This window comes from Macrobrachium rosenbergii, chromosome 14, assembly GCF_040412425.1.
Source record: "Macrobrachium rosenbergii isolate ZJJX-2024 chromosome 14, ASM4041242v1, whole genome shotgun sequence".
NCBI lineage: Eukaryota > Metazoa > Arthropoda > Malacostraca > Decapoda > Palaemonidae > Macrobrachium > Macrobrachium rosenbergii.
In genome coordinates, this window is record NC_089754.1 from 40,419,230 (window position 1) to 40,442,089 (window position 22,860).

At 36.3% G+C, this 22,860-nt stretch overlaps 1 protein-coding gene across 3 annotated transcripts in view; it reads right to left on the reverse strand.

Annotated features, from left to right (window-relative positions):
• Window positions 1-4,424: 4,424 nt before the first annotated feature.
• LOC136846005 (substance-K receptor-like) overlaps window positions 4,425-22,860 on the reverse strand; it is a 289,880-nt gene continuing 271,444 nt past the window's right edge. The window contains exons 5-12 of one of the 3 annotated variants that reach the window (XM_067116593.1): window positions 22,442-22,738; window positions 12,578-13,003; window positions 10,376-10,554; window positions 9,120-9,297; window positions 7,670-7,827; window positions 6,606-6,743; window positions 5,742-5,842; window positions 4,425-5,555 (exon numbers count right to left, since the gene is read on the reverse strand). In XM_067116593.1, coding sequence (XP_066972694.1) covers window positions 5,375-5,555; window positions 5,742-5,842; window positions 6,606-6,743; window positions 7,670-7,827; window positions 9,120-9,297; window positions 10,376-10,554; window positions 12,578-13,003; window positions 22,442-22,604 — 1,524 coding nt within the window. In that variant the 5' untranslated portion in view covers window positions 22,605-22,738 and the 3' untranslated portion in view covers window positions 4,425-5,374. Of the gene's footprint in view, window positions 5,556-5,741; window positions 5,843-6,345; window positions 6,469-6,605; window positions 6,744-7,669; window positions 7,828-9,119; window positions 9,298-10,375; window positions 10,555-12,577; window positions 13,004-14,210; window positions 14,345-22,441; window positions 22,739-22,860 lie in introns of those variants that run through there. The other 2 variants (XM_067116594.1, XM_067116595.1) reach the window with 2 other exon arrangements.

Consider the following 22,860-nt stretch of genomic DNA (forward strand, 5'->3'; position numbering starts at 1 on the left):
TTAATTAATTATTAAAGTTTTATATACAATACTGTGTAGGATGAAAACTTTAATGACGAAGTCCTTTCGCCACAGGAGAGAACGGAGTTCTTCTGCATTTGCATGCCGTCGTTTCAAGGGACCTTGCTTGTCTTAATGTTTTTCCTTTTTTAACTGGGATATTACCCAGAGTTATTTTATGTATTCGTCTCCTATCGAAATTTTCAAATTGAGAATAATCCACAAAAGTTTTATTTCTGAATTAACTCGCAATCTTTTTTGTTTTTTTATTGAAGAGTCCAGAGGACCACAATAGGCATTTCACTTCCACTCACACCTTTCAACAATGATTAGATGGCCCGCTTTATCTAAATAAAAAGGCCACTATTTTACGACGAGCCTCGTTAACTTTATTTTTGCTATTTTTTCCTTATTTCTGTAGAGAGAGAGTATTAATATTAAGGTAGAACGGAAATAAATATTACCATTGCAATGGTTCTATGCTACAAGGGTTTTAATTAAGAATAAATGTAACAAATCAGTGCAAAACAAAAAATTAATAAGTGATGGGAACCAAAACGGTGACAAAAAACATTTTCGCGTTTCGATCCCTTACAGCTAGAGCGTTTGGAACTACAAAAGTCGCGATTTGGGAAAAATCTTCAAATAGCAATTACACCTCTGATTGGTCACTGACACTGGTGACGTCATACTATGGCCTGTCCACCTTGACTAGGGTGACTGCTTACATCACATACTCGTTGCCACAAAACACTAACACACAACGGATTTAATCTCTCGATTTAATCCAGGGTTATATTAATATGATGCTTTACATTATCTGTTTCTCCTATCAGAATACCTTAGGATATGTTTCTAACAATAAAAAATGGAAAAAAGTATTGAGAAATTCACATTTTTATCTATGATTGTCACATATTTTTGTTTGACTAAGGTGCTAGCTAATATTTTCATTCTTGGTTATGCAGACGACGTCTTGCATTGTAGCCAAACTGAAATTCAGCATTCCTCTGAAACTATTGAATTTTACTTAGTTAACGTTCTCTTTGGAGATCCCGTGGCTATTTTGTATTTAATATAATTCTATTATAATTCCTTAAGATACATAATTATATTTTAATACTGATAATCCAGGTGAGACTCATATGGATGTTTAACCACTCTGACTAAGTTTGTTCATTCATAAAATAAACATATCATTAAAAAATTCCAACTTGTTTTACATATGATGTTTTATTTCTTTTATATATTGCCTTGTTCTGTGTCAAATACTTTATGTGTATGATTGATCATTTTGAAATGAAATAAAATACAATGATATCAAATATACACAAAGAACGTCACTTGATTTTTTAATGTGTTTTAAGATTAAAATGCAACTGTTTCATGACGTCAACAGCTCAATTCGTAAACAATGTCTTCCGTAGTAAATGAGCCACAGCCAATCACATCTGAGAATGATACAGCCAATAAGAAGACAGGGATTTCTTACTATGAGGATGTTCTTCTGCTTTATGGAATACTGTTTGAAAAACCTGCCCGAATGGTCTTTCAAACGCTCTAGCGGAGGTGGACTACGGAACTTGACAGCAAAATCGTTTTTGTGAGATAGGTTTCTAATTTGAAGTAGCCTTACTCAAAACTAATACCGAGGCTTAAATCTAATACCGAGATTGATTTATCAGTATTTTATGAGGGATAAATTTAAGTTTATCAATTGTTTTTTATAAAAACTGAGTAGGATGAACTTAATGGCTGTCATATGAAGGGCTCTCCATATTGTCTGAAACTGAAACTTTGATATTTATATATATATATATATATGTATATATATGTGTGTGTGTGTGTATTGTGAATACTGTGTGTGTGTGTGTGTGTTGTCTAATATCAGTTCAAATATTGTCTAATATCCAGTTCAGTGTACCTCGGGAATAACTTACATCCAAGGAAGTTATAATTGATAAGTGCTTCGCAACCAATAGCTCCGTGGTCAAAAGGCACTGTACATCGTTCCTTAAATCAGGCAACGGTTCGAATCTCACTAGTATCACAGCGCTTAGCAATTACAATTCCCCTTTGGTGCAAGTTATTGCCAAGGTAGTGAATTGGATATTAAACGATATTTGTGGCTTAATGATGGTAACAATTATAATTAATGCTAAGTTATCATATATATATATATATATACATATATATATATATATATATATATATATATATATATATATATATATATATATATATATATATATATATATATATTCTTCTTTCGAAGATTCCAAATTTAGAAAAAACCACCAAAGTTTTATTTATCAAAATACCCATTTTTTTTTTTTTTTTTTTTTTGGATAGTCAGAATGAATTGGTCCACAACAATATCTTACTCCTCATTACACCTTACCACACTAACTGGACGGTTTTGGACTATGGCGTATACTGGTATACGCCAGCTCAATCAAAACCAACGAACAACCTCCCATTCTTTAAAAATATGCTGGTTGGTCATAGTCCACAGATCCACATCAAGCCTCATGCCACATTTACAGGATGACTTTGGGCAAGTCCCTCTGCTGGCATAAGGACAACTTTAATTTTAACGAAAAACCTATTTCATAATATGATGGTTTATTCTTCTGCCTTTCATTGTGTTAGGATTCTTTTTTAAATAAATGAATAAGTTAATCAAGAAACAACAAATTTTATCTAGCTCAGGAATGCAAAACGAGTCTCTTTTAAACAGAATAAGATAAGCACATTGCTTGGTCTTTTCTAATAATGCAAAGTACATCCATTTCCAGAAATACCAACCGTAATCTTTTGAAAGAAATGCCGATTAATATATATTCCTTTCAAGAAACACAAACTGTATCCTCTTCAGAGAATGAAAAAACACTTTATCCTTGAGGTGGATTATGCAATCATACGCGCACACACAACGACGCGACAAACCGTAACAACATATCACACTTAATCATCGCTAATGTTCATGTTACAGTTCAAAACCTTGTGATAAATCAGCATTCATTTCATAAACAAGTGAATGTTTACCATGGAGATTAAGCTGGAACTTAAGTACCTCAACCTTTCTGTACACTTCAGGGCACTGGTGGGAAGAGCACAACAAGCTTAGCAAGAAACGGCCAGTGCATCTTCTTTTGCAATTTCTAAAATACCCTAACGCACAAGGGACAGCGACACGCGACACTGAAGTTTTAACAATCACGTTTCTTTTATTAGCAGCCATGACGTCAAGAGTAATCATCTAGTGCTAATGTTGATAATAGCGAAAACTGGGAATGTTAGTAAGTGCAATTTCACTATAATTCTGCTTACCACAATGCCAAATATGAAAAATTAAGATGTAACAACTTAAAAACTCCAAAAGATAAACGGACTTTATAAAACATTAAATGATGCGATAAATCTCAGGATAAGAAACATTTAAAACTCCTTGTTTTGATGTTTCACACTTTTCTGGGGTCATTTTCGATAAAACTGCGAAGACATAGAAGTGATGATCTTAAAAGATAAAGGAATGGGTGATTCTGGACATTAAAACTTGCTGAAACTATGATGATCGAGAGAGGAGAAAGAAATAGGTGGGGTCCTTACAATATTTGTTAATAGTAAAATCTGGAATATATTTTCAAAGAGTAGTTCAGGCAAACCAGCTGGTCACAATAATGAAACATTCGGGCAAGAAAAAGTTTAAAATTTGGACAGCTCAGTGAGAAGGGACGAAAAGGATCAAATGAAAGGCATAAGGTAGAAGCTCGTGCATCTGAGGGCACAATGGACCCTGCAGAAAACTGGAAGCATTTATTGCATGGCCGTTGTGTTGATAAAAACCTGGCAAATGTTTTCAGTAGAGCTCATGTAACTTCCAGTACCTTTAGTACTGTCTGCAGTGCGCTACTGCCAAAAACTGGAGTCTCGGAAAGCCTTAACGGGACGTCAATTCTTGCTTCATGTCATGCTTGAAATAAGGTGAACACAAACGTTAATACCCCCGAACGAAATTAATTACTGAGTGGGTTCTTTATCATACCCTTTGCATGACGCACCCAGTACCATTTGTTTAGTTCTCACTGTAATCTATTTCATACTTATTTTGATTCTCTGTGACAAACAAATTGCTGATAAACGCAATAATCAAATTAGTACAAAGAGTTTTTTCATACCGCACGTGTAGAGATTGTCAGTTATTTGTTGATAGTGAGGTGGGAAAATAGATAAAATGATGAAGACGTGATTTAGTACCTGGAGTTGAGGTAACAGTTTGTGATTTTTTCTTTGTGATAAGAATTTCTGATGAAATGCCTAGATAACTAAATCTACCTTTTGAAATTAATAATAATAATAATAATAATAATAATAATAATAATAATAATAATAATAATAATAATAATAATATCATATACGTGTTAATAAAATATACTCTCTGCTAATAATAATTCTGATGGCCATCATAGGCATCATTTGTTATAACCTTTTCTCGAACCTTGTTGCAGAGAAATGTACTATAAAGTCATCAATGTTCATGCACGAAATGATTCAAGACTACTCAGTATTTCTAAAAACAAGAAACTCTGGTAAAAAATATCCTGATTTTTACATATCTTGGGAATAAAATAGGCGTCACTTTCTAGTTATAATTTTAGAGGCACAGTAGCCCTCCAATCACGAATTTATCGTGTGAGTTCGGGTACTCATCGAGTTCCAAGAGTTCTTGAGTTTTAGCCAGATTTTAGTCACTTCTCTTCGGGTTACCTTGTAATATCTGCCATGGGAAAAAGTGCACTCAATCCTGATGTAAGCAGACATGGCTCACTATGAGGTCCGGAAGCCCTGTCCAGAGTGAGGGAGGGGGTACGTCGCTTATCTCGCAGAATATAGAGCGGCAAGTGCATTTGTTCAGACACTGCCTTCGAAAATGACAGCTGTGTAAGATTTCACTGTAATTAAATCTTCGTCACAAAAATGTCTTTGTCTAAATTTGGAAGAAGATTGTTCCCCACTACACTGGTTTTCTTTTTCGCTTGCTGTTTGTCTACATTTTATTTTCACATCGAAAACTGGATTTAGTCACTCACTTGTTGTTCTTTCCACTTCTATTATAGTAAAGCGTAGTTCTCGTTTTATTATTTTTTTGAGTCACTTTAAAAGATAATTTCAATGCTCTCTTGCAAACATACGAGTAAATCTATACGAGCACTCGTATAGATTTACTGTTTTTTTTTCTGTTAGGCTTTGAAGATACGACGGCCATACGATGTGAACTTTATAAAGAATTTGCTATAGTTCATATCTCCCGTGTTGACGAAAGAGGCCCGAGTGCTTTTGCATCTTCCACTCTTCAGCATTTCCTAGCGTTTCATTTCACTTTATCCTCATTTTCGTCACAACAAGACTTTCTCTGTGTTCTCTCTGGACTTGGACAGGTTTTAAGCTTGGCTGGGTCGAGAGCAATGGCAACTATGGTGGTAGATGATGACACAACAGCTGAGGGCGTCAACTCCTTTTTGGGCTTGATGAGGTGAGTAATCCGTGATGACCTACAAAAAAAATTATGAAATGAAAGCGACGGAAACTTATCATCTTTGCGCGAAAGGAAATGAGAGGCTCCTGAGTTTTGTCAGAGAAAAGGAGGAGCTCATGAACATTTATTTAAGTATAAGGGTCAAGAGTCAACGCTTACTTCTGAGAAATTCAATCTAACACGAAGATGATACCCGAGTTACCTTGACTGTTGAGCAATGTTGGATTGACAGGAGCATTTTTCGGACTTCAGCGACCATATGTAGGATCGATGTCCAACTCCGGGCCTTAGCACGAAAGCAGACTAACAGGAGAAATTATCAGAATTAGGAAACCCATGTAATGGAATATCCTTTTCACTGTCTTTTTCGTCTAAAATATTTTGTTCTGTTCTGGAGCAGGATTTTCGTTTTATAATGTAATGTTTAACTAGACGCTCTGCGTTTAAGAGATTGTTATACATTAATTCGCCATGCTATATTGCATTATATTTCCTTATTTGTGATGCTGTTTGTTGAGTGATCTTTACTTGTTTCATTTTTTCTTCACTTATGGTCTTTTTTTTTTATAATGATATTCTATTTTATGGAAGCTTGCTTTTGAATATAATGGACTTTTAGACTTGTTCATGTGAATTTTTTCGCATCGAGAATAATAATAATAATAATAATAATAATAATAATAATAATAATAATAATAATAATAATAATATTCAATGGGGAAATAAAACTTCACGATCGTAGCTGTGCAGACTTTCAAAAATTCTCAGCTGCATCAGATTCATTTCAGACTTACGAGCAAGCGGTTGTGACTTTCAACTCACCAGTAATAAAAAGAAAATAGTAAATTCTGCTTATACTGTAACTGGGTTTTGGCGAAGAATGCAGGTAGTCTACGGGCAGTGAATTTCACGTTTAACTAACACTAAATCTTAAAGAAAATAGTAAATTTACTTCATGTATTATAGTATGATGTAACTACAAAATTGCTTTAATTTGTTTTATTTATTTTTGACGGCCCTTGCGCACTACTAACAATGATTTGGAAGGCAGTCAATGCTCACAAACCTTACGACTGAAGAAACAAGAGAAGGTTATCCTGAAAGCCCTCCGGTAAGTCTGATGCATCAGGGCATAGACGATGGGGTTGAATGCGCAGTTGGTGTAGATCATGTAGTGGGACAACGAAAATAAGGCTTCATATTGCTGGAACACAAAAATGACGTCACTAAATAAGGAAAGGCTTTTTTTTTTTTTTTTTTTTTTGCTTATAGGACTGTATTACAGCCATCAAAAACAAAGAAGCGCGAGATGAAGGTTGTAATTAGAAATCAAGTTTTAAGGAATAGTACGCTAACAAGCTGAAGCTAAACCAAGCTCTTGGAGGAACTTAGAACTCAGTTGGGAGTGAAAAGACTGTTGACAAGACACAAGAGTGAGCTCATCTTCATGTGCATAAGGGCTAAAATTGGAGCCAACGTGGCTTTGTGGTAATGAGGTCTGGGGGTTCGATTCCTAACTGAGGCTAACTTCATCCACCTAACTGGAAATAAGTATCAGAGCTTTACCTGTAGTCAAGGCTTACGGAAAGGGAGTCGGCTAACCTAATTCATAATTCCACGTTCTAGCACGCATAAACATGTCCCGAGCACCATTCGATGGTATGGGGCTGCCTTTGAACTTGAAAGCATAGGTTAGGTAACAAGTCAATATGACAAGCCCTAGTCAGCTTGGACATTCATCGGGGACTCCTTTTTTATTTTTCCTAGCCTATTCAAAGCCTAAAGCAACACGTCTCGATGAATTGTGGCAGATTTAAAGAAATATATCTTTGCCATCTTAGCCCTTTTGAAGATTGGTCACGTAGCAGAAATAAGCACAGCAATAGACCGAAAAGTCCCGCCTCAAGCTTTTCAGGTACTTCGGTTCCAGCTGCTTGTAAAGTGCTGCATTTTTCTTTAAAAAGTTAGTTTATCCGGATATTCTGTGCACTTCACTTTTTTTTGTGAAATATACAAAAAATGATTGCTATGATGTTTGTTAAAAAAAAAACTAACTTCGTCGCGATATCAGGCGTAACTTTCCGGACCGAAGCGCATGTAATACGTTTGAAGGTGATATGGAAAACTCACATGCTTACGATTTTCGATATATCTCCCGCTATCGTCGATGAATAGATCGGAGAACACCTTGAGAGCCTGGAGTGGCAACCAGCAGAGGGCGAGACCCAGGACGACGATGAACATCATTCTGATGACTCGTCTCTTCAGGTGGACTATGGCTGGGTGCTCTGGCATATGGAAAGAAACACATTTTAATATATAACAAGTGAACAGCAGATTATATATCATCAATGAAAATATTAATCTACTGCCTTCTGCTTGTTTACATTTTGCCCTACTGTGCTCTGTAATGGGAAAGGAGAGATTATGAACATAACGTCACCCAACTGCTTAAAATACTGCGGCCTATACGCTGCCAAAATATTAGACGTGTTTAAAATTTTTAGCATGCTTTGACTGGATCTTGTCATTGAAGAATTGTCTGTGGGTTTTATAGGCTGAATGGAACAGATTCATGTAGAAATGTCAATGTGAGATGACTTTACCCAAGAAATTTTTCATGGAAATAATATCTGGTAGAATTCTATATTCAGTACCGATGACTTTGGTAATTGCGACGCCGGCTGTGAGAAAACAATTGCTAAAACGTAATTACATAATCCTCATACGATTACGAAACATGCTTTTACTCCAACAAATCTGTATCTGTCATTGTAAAGGGTTGAGTCATCACGGCAAAGAGATATGCTACACCAATTTGATAAGGGAGTGAATAATTCAATAAACATTATCAGGAATATTTTCATAATGGCAGATTTTTTAAAGTGGCGTCCTTCCCATGATGATTTTCATATCGAAAAGTCTTTGTGATTTTGAAGTGCTGATTAGTTAACAAGCTGAAAGGGGGGTAATGGTAAAAGAAATGCTGATATCTCCCCCGCCCCCATCTCTCTCTCTCTCTCTCTCTTTTGAGTTGTTATGTAAACCTAGTAAAAGATTTATCATCAAGGGAATTAAGCTCTTAGTAACCTAACTTCATCAGTGTTACCAAGGTACTCAATGGGAACCAAGGTGTGATTCTAGACACGTATTCGTGAATTATCTTCCATCCGACAGCAATGAAATGCAATAGAGATTAATAATGACTTAATAATGATAGTTAATGTGGCGTACTATTTAAAAGCGTGTATTTACATGTCAAACGTCAATAAATGCTCAGATCTGTATTTATCAGAAGTTTGAAGATGAAAATATTTTCCAGTTCTAATATGGCTTATAAAAACAGTTAAGAATTTTTACTACTACTACTACTACTACTACTACTACTACTACTACTACTAATAATAATAATAATAATAATAATAATAATAATGATAACAATACATAACTTAATCTTGATCCCCACAAGAAAAAGGAAACATGAAAAAGAAAAAATTTCAATTTTTTTTCTTTTTTTGAATTTCATGAATAGAGCTACCCAGAACAGAATCTTCGTCTTACTTTGACAGTTACAGTTCACCTGGTTTAATGGCTTTCCTATAAGGCCTCTTGAAGGAGAAGATGATGACCGCATACGATACGATCATGACCCCTTGAGGGATCCACGTCAACGCGGCTACCACGACGTTCCACCAGACTTGAAGTTTAGTTAGGTCTTCTCCGCACATCGTCTCCGTCAGGTCATTCCAGATGTGGATCTGTCAGAGAAGCTCATCCGTGTTTTAAAAAGTTTCAAATGATTTATAAACATTTGCTTTGTTCCAAAGTTTAGCTTTACAGTGAAACCTTCTTATTGTCTAAAGAATCGTACTGACGCGCATCTGAATCCTTACTAGTCGCAAGCTGACTTAGAATAGTGAAACTTTGACCAAATTAGCGAAACATGCAAACTTTTTAAAAGCTGAAAAGGAGGCCAATTCAAGCTCCAGGTTTTTATAGTTTTCAAGTTAAGTAGGTGAACTGACATTCATTCCTTGTTAAATAGCCCAAAATAACAAGCGTATTGTTTTTTATGTTAAAAATTTAAGTTAGTAAAGTGAAACCTAATCACTGTTAAAGGATAGAGATACGTTTCGGTTAAGAATAAAGACCTTTATCGGCAAAAATCTTAGCTAGCCCATTGTTAAATTATCTTAATATAAAAAAATATAGATCTTTCTTATGGCTAAATCAAGCCAGTTTACCTTTCTAAGCTTCAATCTTTATTTAATTGGAAATTGGTTAATACAAGGAAGGCCGCCAGCTTTTCCTTTTTATTTGTTTATTTATTAATTTTTTTGAAGGCTCGCAAGTTTTATTGTTGGTTACGGTGGACGCATTTCTCAAAAGCAAGTCGGTATGGTTAAGGTCAGATGAAACAGCAGCAGAATGGCACCGAGAGAGCATAAGAGAGATGTATGGAAACATACCATTCTTTTATTTTATATGACTGCGATCGACTCCTTGGCAACAAAATTCTCACATATCAGCTGATTTTTCAAAAACTTTAATATTTTCGAGATCAGCTAATGACTATCTGTCATGTTTTATTAAGGAATGACATTAAAAGAAGTTCATACGTTCTTCAGATATCCTACGAACAAACACGCATGGACGCGGGTGGAAGCAAACATATTATTAACTTTTTTATGACTGCTACTGCAGCTGCTGTTGCTAATGATAGGAACATTGACAGAGGAGAGGTGAAGTAAAAGGACAAACTAAAGCGGTTCTCCAACGCCTCGCTAGATACCCAATGCTAAGCACTCATAACCAAACTGCATTAACATTTCTCACCGTGTAAACTCTGTGAATACCAAAGGGGGCAGCAATGACGAAGGAATAGACCCAAATGACGAAGATGATCGCCAGCGACTGCCACTGCTTGAGATGGACGTGGAAGGGACGCACTATCCCCAACATGCGGTCGAAGCTGATGACAGCCAGTGACGTCACGCTTACCAACATCACCATGACTATGGAAGGAAAGGAAGAGGTTAGTTACGTCGTCTTTTTTTCATGATTTTTCTTGGGGTTACTCATTCTTAAATCTGCCATGATCGTTCATACACGCATGCCGGTCCCAAGCCCGGCAAAGGCCTTGTAAGAAAAGTAAACTTATTCCAAACTTTTCAGAAACATAAGCCACCTGGTGCAAGTGAAAATGGGTCTTGATGAGGCCTGAAGGACATGCGAGTAAGAAAGTAAGTTACGTTATTGAGAAGACTGAATAAGTTTCCTTAGTTTCTTACTTGTTATACACGTATATAGCCTCTAATTCACATATTCCTGTAGTTAATTAATTGCTTATACACGGCTACAATACAACTGATTATATTGGTCAACTATTCCACCAGGTTGAACTAAATATCTATGGGAATGTTCTTCTTTCTCTGACTTCTTTACGTTAATAGGTATTCCTTCCATCCTTCATTAGAGAGAGAGAGAGAGAGAGAGAGAGAGAGAGAGAGAGAGAGAGAGAGAGCAAAATTTACAATAAAGGGAACACATTTTTTGCACATATGATGACAAGTGTTATTTTCAATATCAACGAAACTCACAGTGAGATTTTTGAGGATCACAAGGAAATTTTTGGGAAATGTTACCATGCCAATAATAACTACAATGGAGAATAAAAAGGGTAACTGATTTGCTATAGGATTTAAGTCTGAAATTAAAGCTGTTTCAGTAAAAAGGGATTTCGTCCCTTGCTCCCTGACAGGAATGTTCACAACTCCAAATAGGTGGGCAGATTCATTTTGTTCCTTGTTAACACACAGCTTGTTCTCAAGAACATTGTCGAACATTGTATCCTGGTCATACTGACGGAAAATAGGATATTTATCTAGAGCATCATTTAGCAAGCAATGCAATAAACCGAAACTGTGTGCATAAAAATATTTGGTAATGTTGAAACTGTCTTCCTTTCATGATTGTTCTTGTGTCCTCTCATCCGTTGTTTCCTTCATCATTATTACTTGATATAGTACAATTTGCTAGGTAATATCTACTCACTGAGGTCAATATGCATTTGTAAAATGTCTGTACGGTAATCATTGGCTGTCGGTTCTTAGTTAGGGTAGTTTTAAATCATATCTTTAATAGTTTGTCTCTGGCTGTCGAAAGCTAGTCTTGTGGCGCTAAGGACATCTTTGAAGAGCTGAGGATGCGTGACCAATGCACCTGGGTTTTTGTGATTCACAGTTGCCCAAACGAGAAGTACAGTAATATACCCTTTCTTGGCGAGGGCAGCACCATTCATGATTACCAGGTATGACTGGGTTAGGACAATTATACCACGATGACATCATTTTAGCGAACTTCATAGCAATATCTCTAAAATTTTTATGTAATCTAAGTGCAACCCAAGTTTTTTTCTTCAGTGTGAAAGACTTACCGCGACTGATGGAATTAAGAAAGAGGACGTAAAGGCTTACTTAGAAGCCGGAAGGTTGCAACCTTCTGGCGTCATTACCTTCTAAAGGGAAAAAGGTGTGTGGTGAACAAATATGATGATTATATATATATATATATATATATATATATATATATATATATATATATATATATATATATATATATGCAATGATTGTAAAATAAATATTATCCACACAAGACAATCAGAATGTTTTCCTCTTGGATGAAATCCAATTATGATGGATTTTGTTTTGAATATCAGATTAGTAACATATTTGTTTTTCGCCAGTCATCTTTTTTGCCATTAGCGGTTTAGCTCTAAAAGATTTTAGCAGTCCAGTTTTTAGTAAATCTTTTCGGAGAAGGCTGGTAGCCCCATGTCATTCTTCAGCCTGGTTGCGACCGATTACAGTCATCTAAATACTGTATATAATATACAATACTTAAAACAATAAGGATACTCAATCCGGCTCTACTCGGTGTTCGCACAAACATTTGATTAACCAAGCCTTCATTAAAATGGTTTGATGTAACAACTAGCACAATAATTTCTAAAGGAAATTCGTCTTAGTTAAAACGTACTTTGTATAAACCCATCCAGATGACACCACGTTTCACCCAGCACGTAAAACATGTTCGTGTCTCGGATCGTAAATAAGATGGGCCCGGCGAGCGTGAGGACGAGATCTGCGCAGGACACGTTCAGGATGAAGAGGTTGACGGAGGCTCTCAACAGCAGCCGGTTCCTGGAGAGGACGAGGATGACTGACAGATTACCCAAGAGGGCAACGATGGTCACCAGGACCGCGTACGTCCACCGGACGCCCAGATCCCAGGGCTCGTGGTACGTGAGATTTGCCCTGTCCGTGAAGTTGTAGTCGCTGTAACAGATGACCTGACCGTCGCCATAAGAGCAGCAGGAGTGGTTGCAAGTGGCTCCAACTGGTAATAATCGCGAGGGATGCTTCATGATGGTGGCCGAGAGGGAGGCTGACATGAACACTTCACCTGTTAATGAAATACATTTTTCTGTTTTATGTTTTCTCTTTTTTCTATGTAACGATTCTAAATAACACTGAATATATTAAATTAGTCTGTTTTCATTGTTTTGTTCTTTTTGAAACTTGCCAGTTTCACGCTGTAAATCACCATTTACTTTAGTTCTACAGCATCTGAGGACGCTCATTTACACGGCACGGACACTATAGGGATGTCTCCGATCTCATAATCAAGTTTTCTTATCCTTTAAAAACTTCACTGCGTGACATTCACATATTTTCCACCACAAGAGATATTTACTTGCAAATTTTTTAGTTTTTTTACGAAGAAGTTTCCGACTGAAACGATCTTGTTAGCAGTTTCGTGACCCAGAACCAGTTGAGCGTCCGTGCGACTCAAGGGTTTATCGAGAAAGGTATATTGTTACGTTAATAGTTTCATAATGGCTGCTTATCATTTGTCAAATATCTCACGAATATCAGATACAGGTCTGTTATCGCCTGCAGCTCTTTGTTGTTTACAAAAAAATGCGAAACTTTTTTTGTTTTGTTTTTTAAAGATGTTTGCAGTCTTGAGTTCGCTGGAGCCCAGCAAGTCTTTATTTCTTTCCTCACCTTTTGTAAAGTATGTTTAACCATGAACTCTAACTTATTTTGCGTAATGAATACCTCTCTTTTTTTTATGTTGCCGATTTCAGTACAGATTCATATACATCTTATTATTGATTTATCTGAAATGAAAATGGCTTTTTTAAATAAATAAGAGGCCGAACATGTTAAATGACGTCCACATGATTACCCTTAATGAAATGATGGGGCTAGACTGACAGATGGAACTCTCTATCACACCAGATGAAATAATAAGATTCTGCGTAGTAGTATTAGTAGTAGCAATTGAAACAAAAAATGTTAACAGCAGTGAGAAAACTTCAGTCCTTGCAATTCTCACAATCTCTGTTGTCCCAGTAAAGTTCGTCCTTGTCCCTTATCAAGAATACTTTACGTTTCACTTTAAGAAAAAACAACTAACATAGAATTTCTTCCATATCAGTTTCCCAATCCTATCTCAGATTATGTTCTTAGGTAGCCTGCAGAGAGAGAGAGAGAGAGAGAGAGAGAGAGAGAGAGAGAGAGAGAGAGAGAGAGAGAGAGAGAGAGAGAGAGAGAGGCTGAGACAAACGTCCCTGTGGGGACAATTACATTTCGTCACTGCCTACCTGATGTGGCTAATGTGCACTGATGTACCCAAGGTCTTCAAATGTGTTGATTTCTTTAAGAAATCTGGCTAAGCACCTCCATGCCTTGACGTCCAATGAATTCTATAGGCCTTGCTCAGATCGCTCGCTTGTTGACTACTCGGATCATATCGTAACCAATTTCTGCTCACGCGGAACATCTATGAAATCCTTCAGCAAGTTTGCAAGATTTGAAACTGATGACTTAGGACGCAACGTAAGCATCAAAATGATGCAAACAGTAAAATAATAATCTATGCTGTTGAAAGATCAATTTGCAATTTGTTTGAGATTTACGACATGATTCTAATATTCTTAGGGACTCCAAATTGCCTCTGGAGATAACTAATATTTCTGTTGCTGTGCTGCTGCAGTACAATTGATACTGTTGCTCCTCACTTCTTTCATATCTGGAAGAGTAAATTATTTATTTCAGCATGATAACTTGAGCTTTTAGCACGACCATTCGAACATAATGGTATAATAACTTTAGCATTTTAGCAAAAATAGCTTGAATATTTCAGTGCAATAACTGAAGCATTTTAGTATGATGACTTGAGTAATATAGTACGATAACTCAAGCGTTTCAGCACGATAACATGAGCATTTACACATGATATTTAAAGTGCTTGGGTACTTTACTTCTGGGGAATAATGACCTTATAGGCTACTGCCGGAACACTTCAACCTTACGAAACAAATCTCATGATTCATCAGACCTTCCCTTGAGCCTCATTCTGACTCATGCAGCTCACATCAGATCCTAAGGTCTGAAGTCGTAGCCATAACCGCATGTTTCACTGATATTGCCTGGCATTTATAGGCGGCCACCCTTCCGAGACCTAACCAGACCCGAAGTTGCATAACTTCATTGATCAGAAGACGGAGCTTTTGTATCAGTTCATTTCCCCATTCAGGTATCTTGGCGGGAGGTTAATCCGTGGCTTCTCTTTTATTATATTGACTGCGGAGTATCTAAACGCTCTCTCTCTCTCTCTCTCTCTCTCTCATATGTGAGGAAAATGGTGCAATCACATCATATAATGCAACAAATGCATAAAAATAGTGATTAAGAATGGGCACAAACTATGAATGATAATGATGATAAGAAGAAATATAGGGGGCGTAAAGTTGTCATGATAACTGTTGCTATGTATAGTTATCGTTTAGGTAAAAAAATCATTCAGAAAAAATAAAGAGAAATAAAGATAAACAGACAAAATCAAGACAAAAAAAAAAAGGACTATCAAGAAGCTGCAGATCTTGGGGCTTCGAGCAGCACTTGACCCTTGACCACACCGTGCGAGATCTTCCCGAGCTGATTGGTCCTCCAAGACATGCTCTATAATTGTGCGAAATGCTATTTGGTTCAGTGAGAACATTGCTGATGCTACTATAGCCAGTCGAGGGAGATATGATGCCCACTGTATACATAGCCTACATACATGTACATGCATACATGCGCACACACATATATGTCAATATAATATATAATATATATATATATATATATATATATATATATATATATATATATATATATATATATATATAATAATTACGTATGTATGTTTACAGACATTTTAAATATACATATCTATTTATGTACGTATATATATATATATATATATATATATATATATATGTATATATGTGTATGTATATATATATATATATATATATATATATATATATATATATATATATATATATATATATATATATATATATATATAAAGTATTCGTTTGTGTGTGAGCGCGCATTTGTGTTTGCAGAGCGAGAGTGCCAAGCCCTAGACCCTTTAATTATGTAGTACAAAATCTGAATTCGCTATGATTTACCTTCTTACTGTTAGAATAAACCCATTTTTTTTTCAGACCAAACTACCAATAACTCGCTCAACCTTACGAAATTTTCTATTCCTGTCGTGAAACTAAGAGTAACAGGACAAATACACAATTGTAAAAAAATCCAAAGTTTTATATATTCCATATCGCGATGATGAAGTTAAGGATGATAACAAGATGATGCTGATAAGTAACAGACTCCAAGAGAAACGGAACATGTGGTGAACACTTGCCTATTACTGCTATTAAAACGTTACAGTTATTATTATCATTATCATCATTATTATTGTAGTGGTTGGTGGTTATTGGCATTTATCCTCTTTCCGGTATACAGTCACTCACTCTACAGATATGTAGGCGATCGGTTTCTATCTTCTTTATCTTTAAGGCCAAGATACGTTTTTCGAAACTAAAACATACTCAGCTTTGTCATCAATGACTAGGCAAGGTATCGGAATAAGTTTTATCTATGGTATTTCCTTCCGTCATAATTATCTCAGAATTGAATCGCTCTAATCTATCTGTTTTTTTTTGGTTTACTATATTTTATCTTCTTTCATATAGGACGGGATATTAAAGCCCCTACTCCAAACACACACACGCATGACCACATTTGCATCACTTTATGAGCATGTTTCTGAAACTGGAGTATATATTTGGAATTTTTTTTTTAAGGATTGTCCGTAAAATCTTTAAGAGGAACGAATAAGAAAGCAGAGAGAGAGAGAGAGAGAGAGAGAGAGAGAGAGAGAGAGAGAGAGAGAGAGAGAGAGAGTGTTAATATTACTTGTAAAACTGTTCTCACCAGTGGCACTATACCAGCATTACGGCACCAACACACGGGACACAGAGGAAGTTAACTGACCTGTTTTAGCATTTAGTTATCAAATATTGCATCCAGAAGCTCTTATATTTTTCATAACGCTAAAAAAAAAAAAAAAAAAAAAAATTTGAAGCCGTCCAGGCTTGTTAAAGCGAGGTCACACGAACACGAACTTGAGTGATTTCATTGTTGCCACTGGCACTGATTTTGGCCGCAAGATGCTGAATAGTGTTAGAAAACTTGCTTTTGAGATACGGTCAAGGAGAGAGATAAGTGAAAAATGTCAATAACTTGCGCAGTCCAGTACTACTAGTTCGTATGTTACGATACTGACATCATATAGGCCCCTGCCATTACACATCAACGAAGGATCGCTTCAAAAGAAAATTGAGTAAAGAAAAGAGAGGTGAAGAATAATCAAAGGAACCTGCAATAAAGTCCATAATAATTATCCGAGAGGTTCCTTTATCAATGACGATATTTGTTGCCCGTGACTCTGTCATCATAGATTAGATTAAGCTTAAGCCTCCACACTGATCATCGTCAGTCAGACAAACTCGGGCCGAAACATAGAACGGGAAGCGTCCAGCTAATGTTGTTCTCGAGTTCAACAGCAGAAGGAAGTGAAAAATAGGCGACAGTTTTTTAAAACGTGTAATAAGTTTCGTTGCTCGACGCACAAACGTTTCTGATAATAGTTGTGGTTCTAGGTGGAAGTTTATCTTAAAGAAGATAAGCTTGACCGTTTGGAGTAGAAAGCAAGGAATCGGTGGAGTCCCTTACCTCGAACAAGTGCAGTCATCAAGCGAGTTCGTGAAAGTGAAGTGAAATGGGAGGATAAAGTGAGATTTACAGTCTCCCATTCTAGAGAGACTGGGAATCAGTGTCTCTGAGTGGCTGAAAGATGCTTCCAACGACAGCCATTGATCTTTACAACTCAAAATGACGGTCAGCATGGAGTGCAACGAAACCTGCTGTTCTTGGGGGGACGGTCAAGTGATGTGTTTCAGTGATTATAACTTCACGGACAAGTGCAACCTCACGCACACGGATTCGTGGGAGTTGGGAGTGAGATGGGCGTTCACTGTCGTCATAACGGTCCTGGGCTTCTTCGGGAACCTGTCCATCATCATCATCCTCTTCAGGAACAGGCTCCTTTTGAGGACACCTGTGAACCGCTTCATCATGAACATGGCATTCGCCGACTTCATGCTGTCCTGCTTGGGACCCGTACAGTTCACCATTTCAGACACTCACCAGTTCTACATTTTGGGGGAAGTGTGGTGTCATTGGGAAGGGTATATCCAAAGTAAGTATATGTACTGAGAAATTATCTCTCTCTCTCTCTCTCTCTCTCTCTCTCTCTTTCTTTATATATATATATATATATATATATATATATATATATATATATATATATATATATATATATATATATATGTATATGTATATATATATATATATATATATATATATATATATATATATATAATATCTGAAAACCCTATACTTAAGTTGCAAAAAACAGAAGAAAAATAAAAAAATATATCAAATCTCGAGGTTCAGAATGGGCGTTGATACATCACAGATAAAAGAGGTATGATAACTGATTTTTTGGTAAGATAAAGCTGTTATGGCAGTCAGGCGGATGTGAATGAGTAGGGAATAAAGAACTGGGAAGGACAGAGAATGATTGCTTCTAGCATTGGTGAAATGTGCAGAGCTAGGGATGGGTGGCAACAGGAAGTTGTGATTTAAATACCAAGAGGGTGACAGAGAGTAAGCAGGTACAGATTTTCTGAGGTAAATGAGAGTGGAATTGTTGAAAGTTTTTTCAAGAGGCACTTCATGGCTATCTACTCTCACGCCTAGTTAAGACCCACTGCCCCTTGCACCTAACTACTGAAATAAATCTTTTCTTTTAACCTACTCAGTGCATAATGAAGGAGCTAAGTCATCTTCATACAAGAATTTATTATTTTTACTAGAATATTAACTTTTTAGAAACTTCGGCAGAAAGCTAACTGTTATCTTTAGTATAATAATATCATGACGATACCTTGAGAATTCTCCCTGTACTTAGACACCATGAAGTGCTTGCTCTTAGGTTACCTTCAAATAAGCCCTGTTTGGGAGATGAACCGCCTAATTATCTAGCTCTCTGGTAAGAGTACGGCGTGGCATCTTTTTTATCTCTCGGGTTACGTTGTTTACTGACTCTCCTGGCGATCTGCGCTGATCAGCGTACACTTTGCCCTTCAGATGGCTCAACGAAAAAGTGGCCATAACATTCATAGGTAGTCTTATCAGACAAGTAGGCAGGCTTGGGGTTTCTGTTAATTTAAATATCGGTCGATCGCCAGGGGAAAAACCCCCTGGGCTTTTATTAGCACTTATTCCACTCTGACCTGCAAGTGTGCTGAGCAATGTGATTTCTCTGTCATACCGCATCCTTGATACATTACACAAAAAGATAATGCTAACTGAGGAGTGTATGGTACTAATCTGATGTGTTTGGAATCCATCATCCACAGCGTCTGGAATGAGCAGTTATATGTTTGCAAAATGGATAATTGAAAAATTAATTTATCTATTGTTTAATCAACTGAAAGGGCAACGAGCATAGACCATATAACGTATTTTATATCGGTTCAACAATTACCCATGACAATGCTTGCCGTTTGTTTCCTTATGGAAATAACTAAATTCAAACAACGACTTTTACTTTATCAAAGTGTAGAAAAAATGAATAGCAGTAGCTTAAAGAAACTTATACGGGGTTATTTACTCTGTCAGAATTAAGGAAAAGTATAAATTCAAGTGCCTTCTATGTTCTTGTGAATTTATCAACAAAAGTATTCAGTGGCAAATTCTATTCTTTTCTCCCTGCTGAAAAACTTGATCGATTATAGTAGTTTCCACGTCGTCAGAAAATATTGCTCTGAAGTTCTGACGAAAACTTCTCACTTGGAATGCCATGGGTGTACCTGTGCTATAGACCGTAGGTCATTACATATGAAGAATCAATTTAATTAAGAGAATATATTACATGTAAATAAAAACTAAAGAACTCATTTTTTTTTAAATCTCGAAAATACTGAGAATCTTTACCGAAGGAATAAGTACAATTCTCTTAAAACTGTCTGAAATGATGCTGATTAGGGTACGTGACCGATATTCAACACAGAATAAGTTGGTAAATAACGCGGAGGGATCATCGAAGGTGAACATGCATATGTTATCACCATAATCTCTGGGTCGTTTACTCTATCAAAAGGCTACTGAGTTTTCGAGATAAGATACAGGAGGAGCAGTCCCTAAAACAATGTGTAATAATTCTACGAAGAATCTTGTTGAACTCTATGGCACAGAGGATAAAGAGGAGTTTGTTATGGCTCTATGGGATGGAGGAATAAAGGCCTTTGTGTTTTTATTGCCTCGACATTAATAGGATTGAAGAAATATTTACTAAATTTACAGCACACACACACATATACATATACACACACACACACATATATATATATATATATATATATATATATATATATATATATATATATATATATATATACATACACATATATGTGTGTGTGTTTGTACACACACACACACACACACTCACACACATATATTTTTATTTCTTATATTTCTTTTATTAGAGTCAGAGATACCTGATTTGCCATGTTAGCGTTCAGACTTAAAATCGATTTTAACATCATTAATGCAGACGGTGAATCTGAAGTGACCCGGTATCTAATTACGCTCGTTATTGCCTGGAGCTAAGCAGATGAATAAGAATTCTTTTTCATCGGCTTAGTCACATTCGTTATTTCTTGTAGGCCCAACCGTATATAAACGGACGTTCCACAGTGAAGCCTTGCAAGTTAATAATTCTGTTTCTTTTGAAAGTCCTTTTTATTAGTATATGTAGAGAACGAATAAATAGTTTTTACGGTACATTTACTTTTGATCCATCTACTTGACAGATCGCGAGCAAAACCCGGAGTGTCATTATTTACAACGATAACTGTCTTGGCCATTGAGCTATATAGTTGTTTCTCACGTAAAATAAACGTATTCAAGATTCATCTACTTGCAAATATTACGAAACTTGAATAACTTGGATATAATAAATTGATTATGCCTAGAAGCTCCGCATCCTTTTAAGAAAAAATATGATAATTTTCGCAGTGTCCTCTTTTTTTTTAGATGATAATATATTTCTATGATATCTATTGATACTGGAATGTAAAGTCTTTTGTAACTACAGTTCCCATGATTTGATACGTAGGTAAATAATTGGTTTCCCATTTTTCTCAAACCGCATAACTGTTGTCAAATCTGAGTATATTTCCTGATTTATTATTCATTTATCTGTTTAACTGTTTTCTGGTTAATCCATTTACTTGGGTCTGGTTCACAGTTTCAACGTTAATAAGGGTGACTAGTATATCTTCATACTTTATTATTCTCCGATCTGTTTATTGTTCAGCATTTCAGCACGTAGTTTACTTCGTGTTCAGGCCTGCGTTTAAAAGAACACTTACGGCACTATTGGTTCTTTACTGTCCTCCTGTCTGTTGGCAGTCTTGGTGATGTTAGTGAGCACACTGAGCCTAACTGTGATCAGCTACGACCGGATGCTGGGAATCGTCCGTCCCTTCCACAAGCAACTGAAGATGTGGCATTATGACGTCATTATCGTTCTCATTTGGATTCTGTCTGCTGCTTTCGCCTTACCTTTCATGTTCTACAGAGTATACACGGTAAGTAATACCTACAGTCAAGCAGGAGAAGCAATTTAACTATGGAAATCATGAAAGTAAAGAAATGTACTTGTTAAATTAAAATCTACAATTCATGACAAACTCGATACATGTTTTTCATTCATATACCAACTATAAAGTATTAGGAATGCTCTAAGGGAACGATTGTAATGAAAAATGTCTCGATTTCACCAACAAATGGCGTACTTTAGATCCGCAAAGATAAAGTACCCATAAGAACACTAACATGACTTTCTTGTTCGAAGAAAAATTCAGTATTTGTGTAACGTAGATGCTATTTAAGTTTGTGACTAAAATCGGGACCATATTCACGCTTACAACAAGAACGTTGCTCCTTAGCCACTGAGGCTATGGGATCAAAGTAAACATGAAAGCTTCTATAAGATCTGATCTGAGTACTGAAATGAAACCTGATAAATATCTGAGAGACTTTCATTGGTATGCCTATAGTTTGTTTTCGAGATTTTTCTCCCGCAAATTCAGTACTGATTATCATCTGTTCTATCGAGTCTAATCTTAAAGGCAGCCTATCAGTTTTTGGTGGGGCTGTCCACACGTGACAGTTGATGACACATCATTTTTTTTATTTAATCGTTGTCTAATTTTTTTCATAGAGTTTCCGCATTTTCGTAAATGAGAGTATTGTTTACCTTTATGCACAACAAACCTGCACTTTCACGTCAGTGATTTCTACTATAAAATGAAATAATATAATAAATGTGAGGTAAGCCATGCATACTTAGAAAACAGACCTTTAATATAGATGTCTGCAGCATACTCAGGCCTTTTTTTTTTCCAGGTTCGTATCTGGAAAGACTTGACGGAGACCAACTGCGGGGAAAACTCCACGATGGGCATATGGTGGATATTCACTCCGCTTGTACTCATCTGGATTCCCATGGCTGCTATGGTCATTTCCTATTCCTCTATTCTGGTGGTTCTGAAATGTTCGAAGTGGAGGCCCAGGCGTACAGGTGAGGAAGCTTTTATTTGCTCACGGTGTTCCTCTTTGGAGTAACAAGAAGATCTAGAGATGAAGCAATAACTTCCTGCGCAGTGAAAGATATACATAAATTGATAAATCCAGCACTAGTTGTACGTTAATGTAATGACGTTCGACACAAGACTGGTAAATGGTATTTGGGTGCTGCAAAAACAAAGTACTTCTGCT